Source organism: Apaloderma vittatum, unplaced genomic scaffold (assembly GCF_000703405.1).
Source record: "Apaloderma vittatum isolate BGI_N311 unplaced genomic scaffold, ASM70340v1 scaffold2910, whole genome shotgun sequence".
Taxonomy (NCBI): domain Eukaryota; kingdom Metazoa; phylum Chordata; class Aves; order Trogoniformes; family Trogonidae; genus Apaloderma; species Apaloderma vittatum.
In genome coordinates, this window is record NW_009692680.1 from 8,017 (window position 1) to 20,000 (window position 11,984).

Here is an 11,984-nt window from a genome sequence, read left to right on the forward strand (position 1 = left end):
AGGTCACTCAGGATGTCTAATAATTGTCCTAACACTTTACCTGTTATGGAACAATAATGAGAGTTTTTTTCATTATTTTCGGGTGAGTGAACCTGGCAGATGCTGACAGCCAGCAGATGTGTAAAGTTCGAGGTGATTTGTAAGGGACCGGCTCATCTGACGCACAGTAATTGCATTGTGGGACATTGTCACTCAGCGTTGTGTCCTGCTCCGGCAGAACGAGGTAAAGGTCAGTTCAAAGAGCTGCCGTAGCGTGAGGGGCAGCTCGGGGCTGAAATTAAAAACCTCATTTCTATCTCTCCCCTAGACGTGTGCTCACAGCCTGCCCCAGTTCTAGATTTAGGGATCGTTTGGGCGACTGAGCGGTTGTTCTCATCTGGAGTGGGTTTAAATCCCTCCTCTGATAAGTGTCCTTACCCACCTGTTGGTGTGGTAGCTCGGCACTCACCTGTCCGCTTATAATTTTGGGGGCTTGGAAGTTTCTTCTGTGTCTTGTTCCTTTGCTTCAGTGCTCTGCCTTCACGCCCCACACACAGGTGAGTCCAAGTCCCCCTGTTCCTGTTCGTGGGTGTTAGGAGCGATGTGAACCTTCGTGCTGGAAATGGAGCGGGTTTGTCTGACGTTTGAGCCCGTTGACGGTCCCAAATGGGGAGCAAGAGGTGGCCCTGGGATGCCCGTGGCTCCCCGGACCGCGCCGAGTCCCTGCTGCCCGCCCCTGTGCTCGGCTTGGGCTCTAATCGGGATTGATTTCTGCTGCTTCTGGAACTTGAGTGGGATCTTTATCACGGCCATCGTGTGTGGGAGCCGGCTGAAGCCCTGATTGACTGGATGTGCCTGCGCTTCTGTTCTATAGACACTGATAAATCTGTAACGCGCTGGAGATCTTGATAAAGCGCGTGTTGCGTTATTTCATCTCCTCTCGCCTCTCATTCTTCTGTAGGTGTCTAATCCCTTGCTCCTTATCTTACGAGGCATCACGTTACAGATGTTGTTCTTTATTCTTCTCCTAACATCCCCACGCTTGCTGGCAATAGAAATTGCGGTAACTGGCTCTGCACGTGCTTCTTCGGATGTGAACGCTGGTGGCTGGGTCAGCTCAGGAGCTCGAGTTTTCCCGTGAAGCTGGCCGGTGCCTCCAGAGCAATATTCGCTCCCTGCGCAAGGAAAACGTCTTGCCTCCGTTAGACAGAGGCCTTGAAGGCATCTCTTAGTTCCTCCTGGTAGGAAACCTGATTGTGAAAACCCAAGGAGAGTTTTACTGTAAACACGAGTCTTCTCTGAAGTTCTTGATGGGAATGTTCCAGGATATTTTTTTATTCCTGTTTCGCCACCCGATCCTGAGCACTTACTGATTTCCTTTGTGGAGGGGGCAATTGCTGGTGGCCACGAAGGCGTGGAGCACTGCGGGACACGTCCAGACTGCTGCTGCTTTGGTCAGGCCTGTCTATGGCTTTCATCTACAGTTCTGAGAAGGAAGTTGAGTTCGTAGTGTAGGAGTCTCTGCTTCCCCCAAGCTGTTCCGTGAGGGCAGTTGGTTGTCTGTGCAGGGTGGTGGTTGCTGTTTTTCTTAGATTTGTTTCATTGACCTTTGGAAGAGAAAGAATAGATGCTTATTTAAAACATGCCTGCTTACAGGCAGTTGTGAAATTTTTTTTTAAGAGTGTGCAGATAGGCTTTGCATTTAGAATAAGATTTTTTTTAACCACAACACACTCTGTGTATCCAAGTTACGCTGCTTTGCTTTTTAACTACAGCTGAAACCGTGTTTCGAATAAAGGATGTGGAATACTGTCATCCCACTGTCACACCAATTGTTCATTGTTCTGAGAAGGTCACATCATAATTCATTAACAATAATTATTCCCTGGGTACACCCTGCACTTCTTCACTCAATTGCTTCATTAACTTGCGAGTGAATCTCACATTCACTGCTCCAATCAATGAAGATATATTTATAGTGTACAAGTGGATGCTATTAGTTACAATATATTAACTGCCTAATTTAAAATAGAAAAGCTATCTTTATGAAGGGCAATTAACCACTAAGTGTAATTGATAATTCACATACCTGTGATTAGGAAAGACAAATAATAAGAAAGAAATAAATCACCTGCGTTATTGAAGAAGACACTGGCGCGCAGTTTTAATGAGTGGAAGGGGCTCTCTGGGTCGGGACCAGATTTCTAAGAATCCTTTGGTGGAAAGTTCATCATCAGATGCTTTAGCTTGGGGTGGTTTTGGTGTTTGCACCAGCCAATTGGGATCATCATCCCTACAGAAGGACGTATTTTGTTGTTTTGAGAATTAATACCAGGGCTTTCCTGGTGGAAAAGTCCTTTTTCATCCTAAGCCAAGTAATAATATTCTAATAAGAATTGATAAACCCAGACTCAGACTTAGGTTTCTAAACCTATATTAGCTTAGGTTCTCAGAGATAATTGTATGCAAATTCACACTAAAACTGACAGAATTTTAGTACATTTGAGGAGCTGAGTGACAGTCCTTTTGGTAAATATTACTTGAAAAACTGGGATACGCTTTCAGTGCTTCTGATTTTCCATGGCTGCTTTGAAATACATTGGTTCTCCGTATAGCTGACAACTCATCCTTGGAGAACAGGCCTTTTCATGACATCCCCAGTAGGTCACCACAGCTCAGATCGAGGAACAAAGCTGCTCAGAGGCAGAGGGTTTGAATGAGATTGCGAAGTACTGAAACACAGGAACCGTGTCAGTGGCTCTGGACACTTGGCGCTGTGTTTTCTTCCCTCGAGAAGCCATTTCCCTGTAAATGTTTATATTCATTCAGCAGTTGAAGAACTGTATTTTTCAGGATTGCCAACCAAGTAACAGCATGGGTGTTTTATGAGAGATTAAACGATAAATGTAACTGAAGCCACCCCAGTGTTGATATAAGCATCATTACAAGAAGGGTAGATGTTGCACTGAAGGACATGGTTTAGTGGTGATGATGGGGCTACGAGAAGCCTGGACTTGATGATCCTGAAGGGCTCTTCCAGCCAAAGGTGTTCTATGATTCTAACTCGCTGGCCTCTTACTCAGAGCCTGCAGAAGTGCAAAGCGTTGCTGTTACCTCCAGCAGCTCACTGCAGCAGGTGATCCCTCAGTGGAAAGGTGAAAACTGAAGTTAAAATGCTAATGGCCAGTGGTATCACCCCAGCTGCAGTACTCAGGGCCGTGCAGTGCCTCCAGGTCATGTGTGTCTGCAGGCATGGACTGGTTGAAAGAAAAGGAACTGGATTTGGGGGTTTTGATGTGTGGAGAGACTGTGTGTCTGACAGACTGTGGTGTCCTGGGGATGCTGGGCATCACTGGTGCTGCTGTGTTCAGCTTAGATCTCTGCTCTAGAAGGACAGTGACGCGCTGTGGCAGGGGCTCCGCACGTAAAAGCTGCAGCTGTAGTGCTCAGAATTAGTATTTTAGTTGTGTCTTAGTCACAGCAAGGGATCCTGCTCCTGTTGTGGAATATCATCTTTCCATTTTCATTGTAATTATCCAACTTAGGTGTGGGGCAACCAAACGGATACCCCGCTCCTTTTCTATGTCTGCCTAACCCCTTTGTCATTTTTACTCGACAGGATCAAAGCATCTGGTCTCAAGCTGCGGTTCTGCACTAACGAGACCCAGGCGACCCGGGAGAAGTTCGTGAGGAAGCTCCAGGGCATGGGCTTTGACATCTCCGTGGCCGAAGTCACCGCCCCAGCACCGGCAGCCTGCCGCCTTTTGAAGGAGCGCAGCCTGAGGCCGCACTTGCTCGTGCACAACGGTGGGACAACGCTGCAGCAGATGCTGGGACATGGGGAGGGGACAGCCCAGAGAGATGTGAGCGTTTGTGGCAGAGCAGTGGAGAGAAGAGCTCCCGGCTGCTGTTTTCCTACAGGGAAAGCTTTTTCCTTAGCCATGGGACTCTGGAATAAACCCTAGTGCCTGTGCACGTAGGAATCTGCTGCTTAACAACGGAGACTAAGAGATAGATGAGGGCTCGTTCAGGATGTTGCGTTGTCTTTACTATTGTGGCAGAGGTTTTAAGTTTAAAATGTTTTCTTGGAGGGCGTAGGTACGGAGAAAGGAGGTGGATTCTGCCCTTGCTATTATACATTTTCATTCAACTGCCCAGCAGTTTGCCTCGGGTCTAGGTGCCTGGCTATAACAAGCTGAGATGTAACCAGGACATGAGTGATGGGAGCGAAGGCAAGGGTAGGAAATAATTTGTTTTTTTATTTTGCTCTTTATTATAGGTCAGATGAATGGCAGGATGTGGGCAAGAGTAGAAGGGATCTGGAGAACAGTTGGTTCTGACTTGGATTTTTTGATGGGGGAATGAATGAAGGGAAACAGAAATCGGGCAAACGCATCAGTTCCAATAGGATCTGAAATGGTAAGGAATTTATGGATTTATGGGGGAATGAATGAAGGGAAACACAAATCTGAGGCAAACCCATCAGTTCCAGTAGGATCTGAAATGGTAAGGAATTTATGGATTTTTTTTTCCCCCTCCTTCTGTAGATCTTGTCCCTGAATTTGCAGAGATTGATAAAACAAACCCAAACTGCGTGGTTATCGGAGATGCAGCAGAAAACTTCACCTATGCAAACCTTAATGAAGCTTTTCGACTTCTGATTGGGATGGAGAAGCCTGTTTTGATCTCCCTTGGAAGAGGGTGAGTTAAGCGCTGTTTGTTTCTTCCTCTAGTCTACTTTTTTTTGTTTCCCCCCACAACTTTGTACTTAATGGAGGCCAAGTATTATTGTGGGCATTCACTCTAACTTCTAAGCAGTTAATCAATGTGTCTGGACTGGGAGGCTTGTCTGTCAATGAAGGGTCTTCAGTGGATAATTCAGCCACTTAACGTGGCCTCCTGTCCTGAGTCACTTACTTGTGGTCTTCCCAGGGCTGTGAGGGGAAACTGAGGTGATTACGCTGAAATAGAACTCTGTAAGAAGGTGACGCGGATACTCCTGGTGAACCCCAGTTCAGTCCTGTGCTGGTGCAGATTGGCCTTTCCAGGGCTGTGAGGGGAAACTAAGGTGATTACGCTGAAATAGGACTCTGTAAGAAGGTGGCGCGGACACTCCTGGTGAGCCCCAGTTCAGTCCTGTGCTGGTGCAGATTGGCAAAGGGTGCTGGCAGTCAGCCAGCTGAATCCTCCAGCTGAGTTGGAAAGTACTTACCAGAGGGGTCTCTGTGCTGCTCCAGCACTGGGTGAGGCAGCTCTTGAATTTCAGCTGTCGGTGGACATTTTTCCATAGGCAGCACAGAGTGAGCGGTTGTGCGGATGTGTTTTATCGACTGCTGGAAGGTCAGAGATGCAGCTGCTCTTCTGCAGAGGAATTGTAGCAGCTTTTAGAGAACCTGGAGATGCCCTGATGTGTAAGTATGGCCAGTGCCAGCCTCCAGCTCTTCAAAGTCAGCGTTCAAGCTAGAGCTCGATGAAATAGTCCACATGTTTGCAGGTGGTGGTGAGTGGGTTAAAGAGCTGTGCCTCTGTAAGCCACCAGGAAAAGGACTTTTATCGCTTTAAGAGCAAGTCTGAGAGCTTCTTTAAAAAACCCTAGAAATCATGAAGAGTTTGGATTTGATTTGTGTGACTGTTGAGTAAGTATTGCAAGAGGCCAGTAGGTTTATAGGCACTGCTTGTCGTTTTGTCTTTGCTCCTGCAAGATCTCAGACAAGAGAACTGTTGGTTTAACTGCTGCCTGTAGCCATGTGTTCCTGTCTGAACCAAAAAGAAATAATTTTTAATAGTGAAAGGAACCCAAAACAAACAAAAAAGTCCAACGGGCCATGCTTGGATAAAGGGGCTGTTGGTGTGTATTTGTGATGTGGTTGGATCTTCCAGCATCCTGAGGTTACTAGTAGTGAGGAGGATCAGGTTCAAAAATTCTGATTCAGCCAAGATTCTGGCAGATTTCTTCTTGAAGGTTTGAATCCTGCCCACATTTGTGGTGGCTGGGGTGTCATACTGGATGTGGATGCTGGCCTGTGTGACCTAAATGACTCCGTGCTGTTTGAGTGGTACTTAGAGACGCCGTCTCTTGAGAGTTGGCGTTAGCATCTCGTTAACGCATCGACTCATGCGGCTGCAAATGTCATGTGTAAGGGAGCATTTTCACGCTGCTGTAAAAAGCCAGGAGCGTTTTCATTTGCTAATGTAGAAACTCTACCGATTTTTGAAAGTAGCTGCAATGCACAAACTCCACCTGAACTCTACTGGAGATGGGGGTAGATGTTCCTCTGGCTGTGAGTGAAGTGCAGTGGCCAAGAAGACCTAAGGGGAGACCCCGAGGATACACTGAGAAACGTCTGGGCTGGTGTGTGTGGGGAAGACTTGCAAGCACCACTGTGCTTCCGAACTGACAGATCAACTGTTTTGATAGTTTGAATATCAAAAGAACATTTTTAATTATTCTCTGAATGTTAAAGGTAAGTTTTGACCTCCTGCTTTCTCGTGCAGGAAAAAGCCAGTTGGGGAGTTTGAATGTTTTCCTAAAAACAGCTCAGTTAGATGTATTCTGAGATTTTAAACAGGAGGTTATTAATGCCAGCACGGAATGATGACAAATCCCAATGGCCTCGAAGGAGTTTTTCTTATCTGTTGTGCGATGTATGGGCTTAAAAGAGACTGTGCATGTTTAGCTTGAGGAGACTCTAGTGACAACTTTTTTTCAGTGGTTCAATAGATCATAATGGGCATGAAAACCCTTCTTAGTTTGTGGGTTATTGATTCAACCGGGTAGAACTTACCAGTGGGAAGGAGCAGTTAAATCCGTTGTGTTGCTGGACCTGATGCTCACGCTCTGGTCCTACAACACGGGGGAAAAAGTCCTGACTGTTTCTTGGTTAGAAAGATAAGGAGAAAATGTTGGGCCAACAGCATAATGGCTCATGTATATAAAATAAGCAAGTTTTGTGTTAATGTGATACTTTCTAAACAAAATATAGCATCAGCCTTTGTTGCAATGTGATCAACTAAAAAATGCCTTTCTACCCTGTGCATATAAAAGTATTTATTTGGTTGTTCACTGATGTTAGGCAGCTCTAAACTAGACCCACTGTCATTTAATTTTTATTAAATGATATTTTTAATTTAAAAAATACAGATTTTTGGATATTCTGAGCTCAGTTTTCACCACGAGCGTGTTTTGTTCTTAACGATTGATCATTTAGGCAATGCGACCATGAGTTCTGAAGGAGTTGCCCTGATAGGTTGGTTCTCTGACTCGAAGAAGGGAGATCATAAATTGGATGAATTGTTCACCTAACTAGAGAAGCTTCGTTGATGCAGAGGGCCATATACAAAAACCAGCCCCAAGCCAGCTTCATTTTTAATGTGCAGAATCAATGTAATTCGGTGGGCCTGAACAAGGTGCTTACCTTGGGCAAGTAGGTTGGTTTTTCTTGAAGTTTTAGTTCTTTCCATACAAACCAAAGTGTCAGAGTCACTGAAGCAGAATGCCCTGCTCCTGAAAATGGAGTGATTTACATTTAGCATCTGTTTTGGGCTGAGAGTGGGAATTGGCTTTGCAATTTCTTCTGTCATGCCACTGTCAGAAAATTAAGCTGTTTACGCTAGACTATAGAAGGTTAATGGCTGTTCTAGCAAAGGTCAAGTGGTCATTTTAAAGGGAGGCTGTGCTGAATAATCGAAAATGGCAGAAGAATAAGGCATAAAATCTTAACTGACTGCTCATCCTACCTTTTTTTTTCCTGTTGTGTAGAAACCTGTCTTTGCTCTGGACCAGCTTTAATGTGAATTGCTATTCCGGAAAAACACCGTGAAGGCACTAGCTAATTTTATGAGCTTCATGGCAACACGAACATTTTTGGAAGGAACCAAATGTACCTTGGAGGGCTTTTTTAGTCCCAATAAGCAGTGCCCTGGCTTTCCTCATGCGGGAGACTGGTGCCCAGCAGTGATGGTCAGCCGTTTGGGTTGGGCTGAAGAAGGTTTTACAGCTGCTGGTCAGTGCCAGCCCTTATCTTGCACGTGCCAAGGGGTCTCCATCGTTCATTAAAAGAGCGATGGAACTTCTGTCCTTTGCGAGCAGCTGGCACTCGCTGCGACAAAAACCAGGCTGAGTTCATTCTTGCTAGAAGGTACCCGAAATCCCTTTGAACCAGGGAGTCGTGTCCCAGGTGGGCGTCCGCTCTGAGATCTTTTTCCCCGGCGTTGTGCAGCTCCGAGCCCGACCTTTCCTTAATTCCCGGTGTTAAATTAAGGCCGTGGAGTTTATGATGGCCTGACTTTTTTTTTTTTTTTTGTAGCAGCCATATGGACATCTGTAGAGGCACAGAAATAATAATAAAATGTGGTTTCTTTGTGTTTAACTGCCATTTCATTGGAACTTTATCACTTTCACTTCCAGACGCTACTATAAAGAAACTGATGGTCTGAAACTTGATGTTGGAGCATATATGAAGGCATTAGAGGTATTTTATAGCTGGCATTATGCTTACTTGCTCTGTGCACCTTGTTAAAAGAGTAACTGGTATAAATATGGGTTGTCTTCTGTAATTACTCACCTTGGCAGAGAAAATTTCCACAAATTGAACCTCATTTGCTGCATTCTAAAGATGGGTGGATTCATTTGTTTTCTGGCTTTGTTCATCTTAAAAATTTTATTTGAAAGGTACCATTATGGTACCTTTATGGGGAGCGAGGCCCTTGAAAGGAGGAGTCAGAACAGAAAAACATGGAATGTTGTCTGCAAGATATCCAAGAAAAACTGAAGCTTCGTTTTACATTTGATGTAGCCTTGTTAACAAAGCCCTTGCCCTTCACAGTTTACGACAAAAGGCCCTCATTCAGCAAGATATTTAAGTGCAGTCCTGGTTTTAAGCCTGATTAAGTCTATGTGGGACTGGAACCTCATAGATAGTCCCACCTAAGGGTGAGAGGAGGAGATAAAAAAATAAATAGAGAGTGAATGCAGAACGTAAAGCAAAGCAGGGGAATATACAAGCCCAGAAGGTAGTGGATGTAACATATGCTTGCAGCACAGTCATTTGTATCCATGTGAGTTTTGGGGAGAGTTTTTGCCTCCCAAAATAAGTTGAGGCTTTTAGTTGTCTAGGAACAAGCTAGAAAGACTGTATTTATTCAAATTTTTCAGCACACTGCTGATACTTAGCTGTAGGACAATAAGAGCTTTTTAGCTCAGGCTAATGACAGGAACCATTAAAAATATGCCAGGTGGTTGAAGAAACCCTTTACAACTCCCAAGGCCCTCCAGTACTTTTCATCATTTTATATGAAAGATATTTGCTATTTCTTTGAGAGTGATGCTCTTACAAAAATGAGCAATACTGGAACTGAGTCTGAAAACTGCTCTCGTGATGGAGAACAAACAGATCTGTAACTTGAGATATTTCGGGAGGACTTTCCTTTCTGCTAAAGAACACTGCTAAACCACTTCTCTTCTCCAAATTCACCTTCGTCTGCTAATTCACTGTCTTATTTAAGGATAAAAATGAGTAATCATGTACTTTTTCTACAAGTGACTGGAGTTAGGGGGTTAAACAAATCATTTTCTGATCAGCATTTTTTGTGTGTGTCTCTCTCTTCTTTTTTTCCAGTATGCTTGTGATGTTCAAGCTGAGGTAGTGGGAAAACCAGCAGAAAAGTTTTTTGAGTCAGCCTTAGCAGAAATGGGAGTTCCAGCAGAGCAGGTAAGGTTTCTGATGCTGTGACCACTGGCTGTGCCCTGTAGCTGTGCCCACTGGTGCATTTTTTTTCTGGTTTACCGTCTTTCACGGAAAATTGTAGAAGAGGTACAAGGGAATCTGGCCAGGAGAACATGGTGAACTTTGGGTGGGTGTGCAAGTATTTTTTTCCAAACCCAGTGTGTTATACATGGTTCAGAGAAATATTTATATTCAGGATCTTCCTATGAATTACTCAAAAGAAAAAAAAAAGGAAAAAGAAATTTGTTGCAAAAATGCTTCAGAGGTGAAAAAAATTCATATTTGCCCATCTGACCAAATAATGGGAAGTAGCAAAAGAGAACTGACAGCCAAGGGGGAATATGCTAGCAGGTGGAGACCTGCTGAATTTCTCCTGGCCTGTTCGTAATTCCTATCCTCCTGAAAGGCGTGACTTTATTTTCCCTGCTTTTTTTTTGAGGGTTCTTTTTGACTGCTGGCTATTTTCCTTCTTATGCCCTGTGTCTGTCTCTCTTTGCTCTGACTTGTACCCTCCATACCTCTACACAGTTTAGAGTCTTCCATCCCTCCATTCGCTGCTGGAATTTCTCCTACTTGGACTCCTGTGTTGTGCTTTCTTATTCACCTTCCTCTCAAACCATATACTTCAGAAGAACGTGCGTTTCTGTTGTGGAATTCCTTTATGTGGAGGCTAAAGAAAACAATACAAAAGAAGAAAAATTAGGTTTCCAAAAGAATTGTGGAAGATATTGTGCCTCACAATGCCTGTCAGTCCACTTGGTGACCGGAGGCTGCAGCGTGGTGAAATTGCAGCCAAAATGTTATTTATTTCCTTTAGTGTCACACTGACTACCTTTTTTTTTTTTCTTTCGTGAAAGAGAAAAGCAGCATTAAAATATTTTATAATTTAGGTGAGCAGGAAGCACTGCCTGACCCAAAAGCTCCTTTGGTGTTACTGAATTCACCGCACTTCCCAGCAACACACTGGCTGTGAGATGCTCTCAGCTTACTTAGTACAGCCCATGTTTTCCCCTCTCTATAGTTGTGCCCAGATTCTCTTGACTGATTTGTTTTCATGTCACTCAGGACATAAGGATGAGTATGAGATGACTCACGGACAGCCGTGAATTACGGCGTAGTAATTCCATCAGGGGGGTTTGGTGACATTATAAACAACAGGAGTGAAGTTTGGGTGCCTTGTAGGTCTCTGGAGCCTGGAGATGAAATTATGACCCTGTAATTCAGTATGTGCTTGGGTTTTATTTTATTATAGAGGGAGGAGATGGAAAAGACCTAGTAGGCCATCTAATCCATCTCCTTCCCTAGGCAGGAGTGTTCCCTGCTCCACGTTTATTAATGTTTTGTCCAGACTAGTTTTTGGTGAGCCAAACACTTGGGCTTCTCTAAGTCCCCTGGGGACAGCGTTCACAGACAAGTAGGTATCACGGGCAGGCAGCTTTGTCTGAGATCCATCGGGATGCTTCCCTTTTAAACTGTACCTCCTCATTTCTAGTTTTACTCCAGGTAACAACCAAAATAACTGCTTCCCGTCCTGGATATTTTCTCCCTCAAATTATTTCTGGACTTGTTATCACTACAGGAGTTGTCTCTCAGTAAAACTGTGTGTTCAGATCTCAGATTCTGTCTCTCTGCACCCTAACCCTCCACGGTGCTCTTTTCTCCAGTTTGTTGATATCTTCCTTGTAACAAGATAGCTCAGGCTGAACATAATATCCCAGGTGCAGTCACGGCAATTATTCAGCCCATTCATCCAACCAACGAATGAAAAAATCCATTTGAGACACAGAGTGGCATTTGAAGCAAGAAGAACAAAGAGAAAAAAAGCCCACAGAGCTCTGTTTGTATAAATGAGATGCATGAAGGTTTGTATTTCCTTTCTGCTTGTGTGCAAGAGTAGGAGGGAAGGTGTTATTTCTGAGTTTCCTATCGCTGTGACCCTGCGTGGTGGCATTCCTTGCCCTTTTCCAGACAGTTGCCCTCAGACGGTTTTGCCCAGCTCATGGTGAGCCGGCACCGTGTCAGCCCCTGACACCGAGAGAGGATGTTGTTGTAGAATACGACAGGACACCAGAGCTCCTGTCTCAAAAACTTTGCCCCAGGAAACAAATTTGATTTAATGCATCACCAAGCCAGCAAATATGGGTCCCACAGGGCGTGATTCCCATTGACTTGAAGAGGATTTGGTTTAGGTGTGGAAAAGAAGTAACAGTCCCCAGCAGAGATTATTTATTCATTCTCTGCTGTTTGCTATAATGCTACTAGTGACTAACTTGATGTTTT

General features: G+C 44.4%; 1 protein-coding gene across 1 annotated transcript in view; it reads left to right on the plus strand.

Moving 5' to 3' along the window:
• Positions 1-3,598: 3,598 nt before the first annotated feature.
• LHPP (phospholysine phosphohistidine inorganic pyrophosphate phosphatase) overlaps positions 3,599-11,984 on the plus strand; it is a gene marked incomplete at its 5' end in the record, with an annotated part of 67,660 nt that continues 59,274 nt past the window's right edge. The window contains 4 exons of the mRNA XM_009878149.1: positions 3,599-3,786; positions 4,527-4,680; positions 8,387-8,450; positions 9,597-9,689. Coding sequence (XP_009876451.1) covers positions 3,599-3,786; positions 4,527-4,680; positions 8,387-8,450; positions 9,597-9,689 — 499 coding nt within the window. The remainder of the gene's footprint in view (positions 3,787-4,526; positions 4,681-8,386; positions 8,451-9,596; positions 9,690-11,984) is intronic.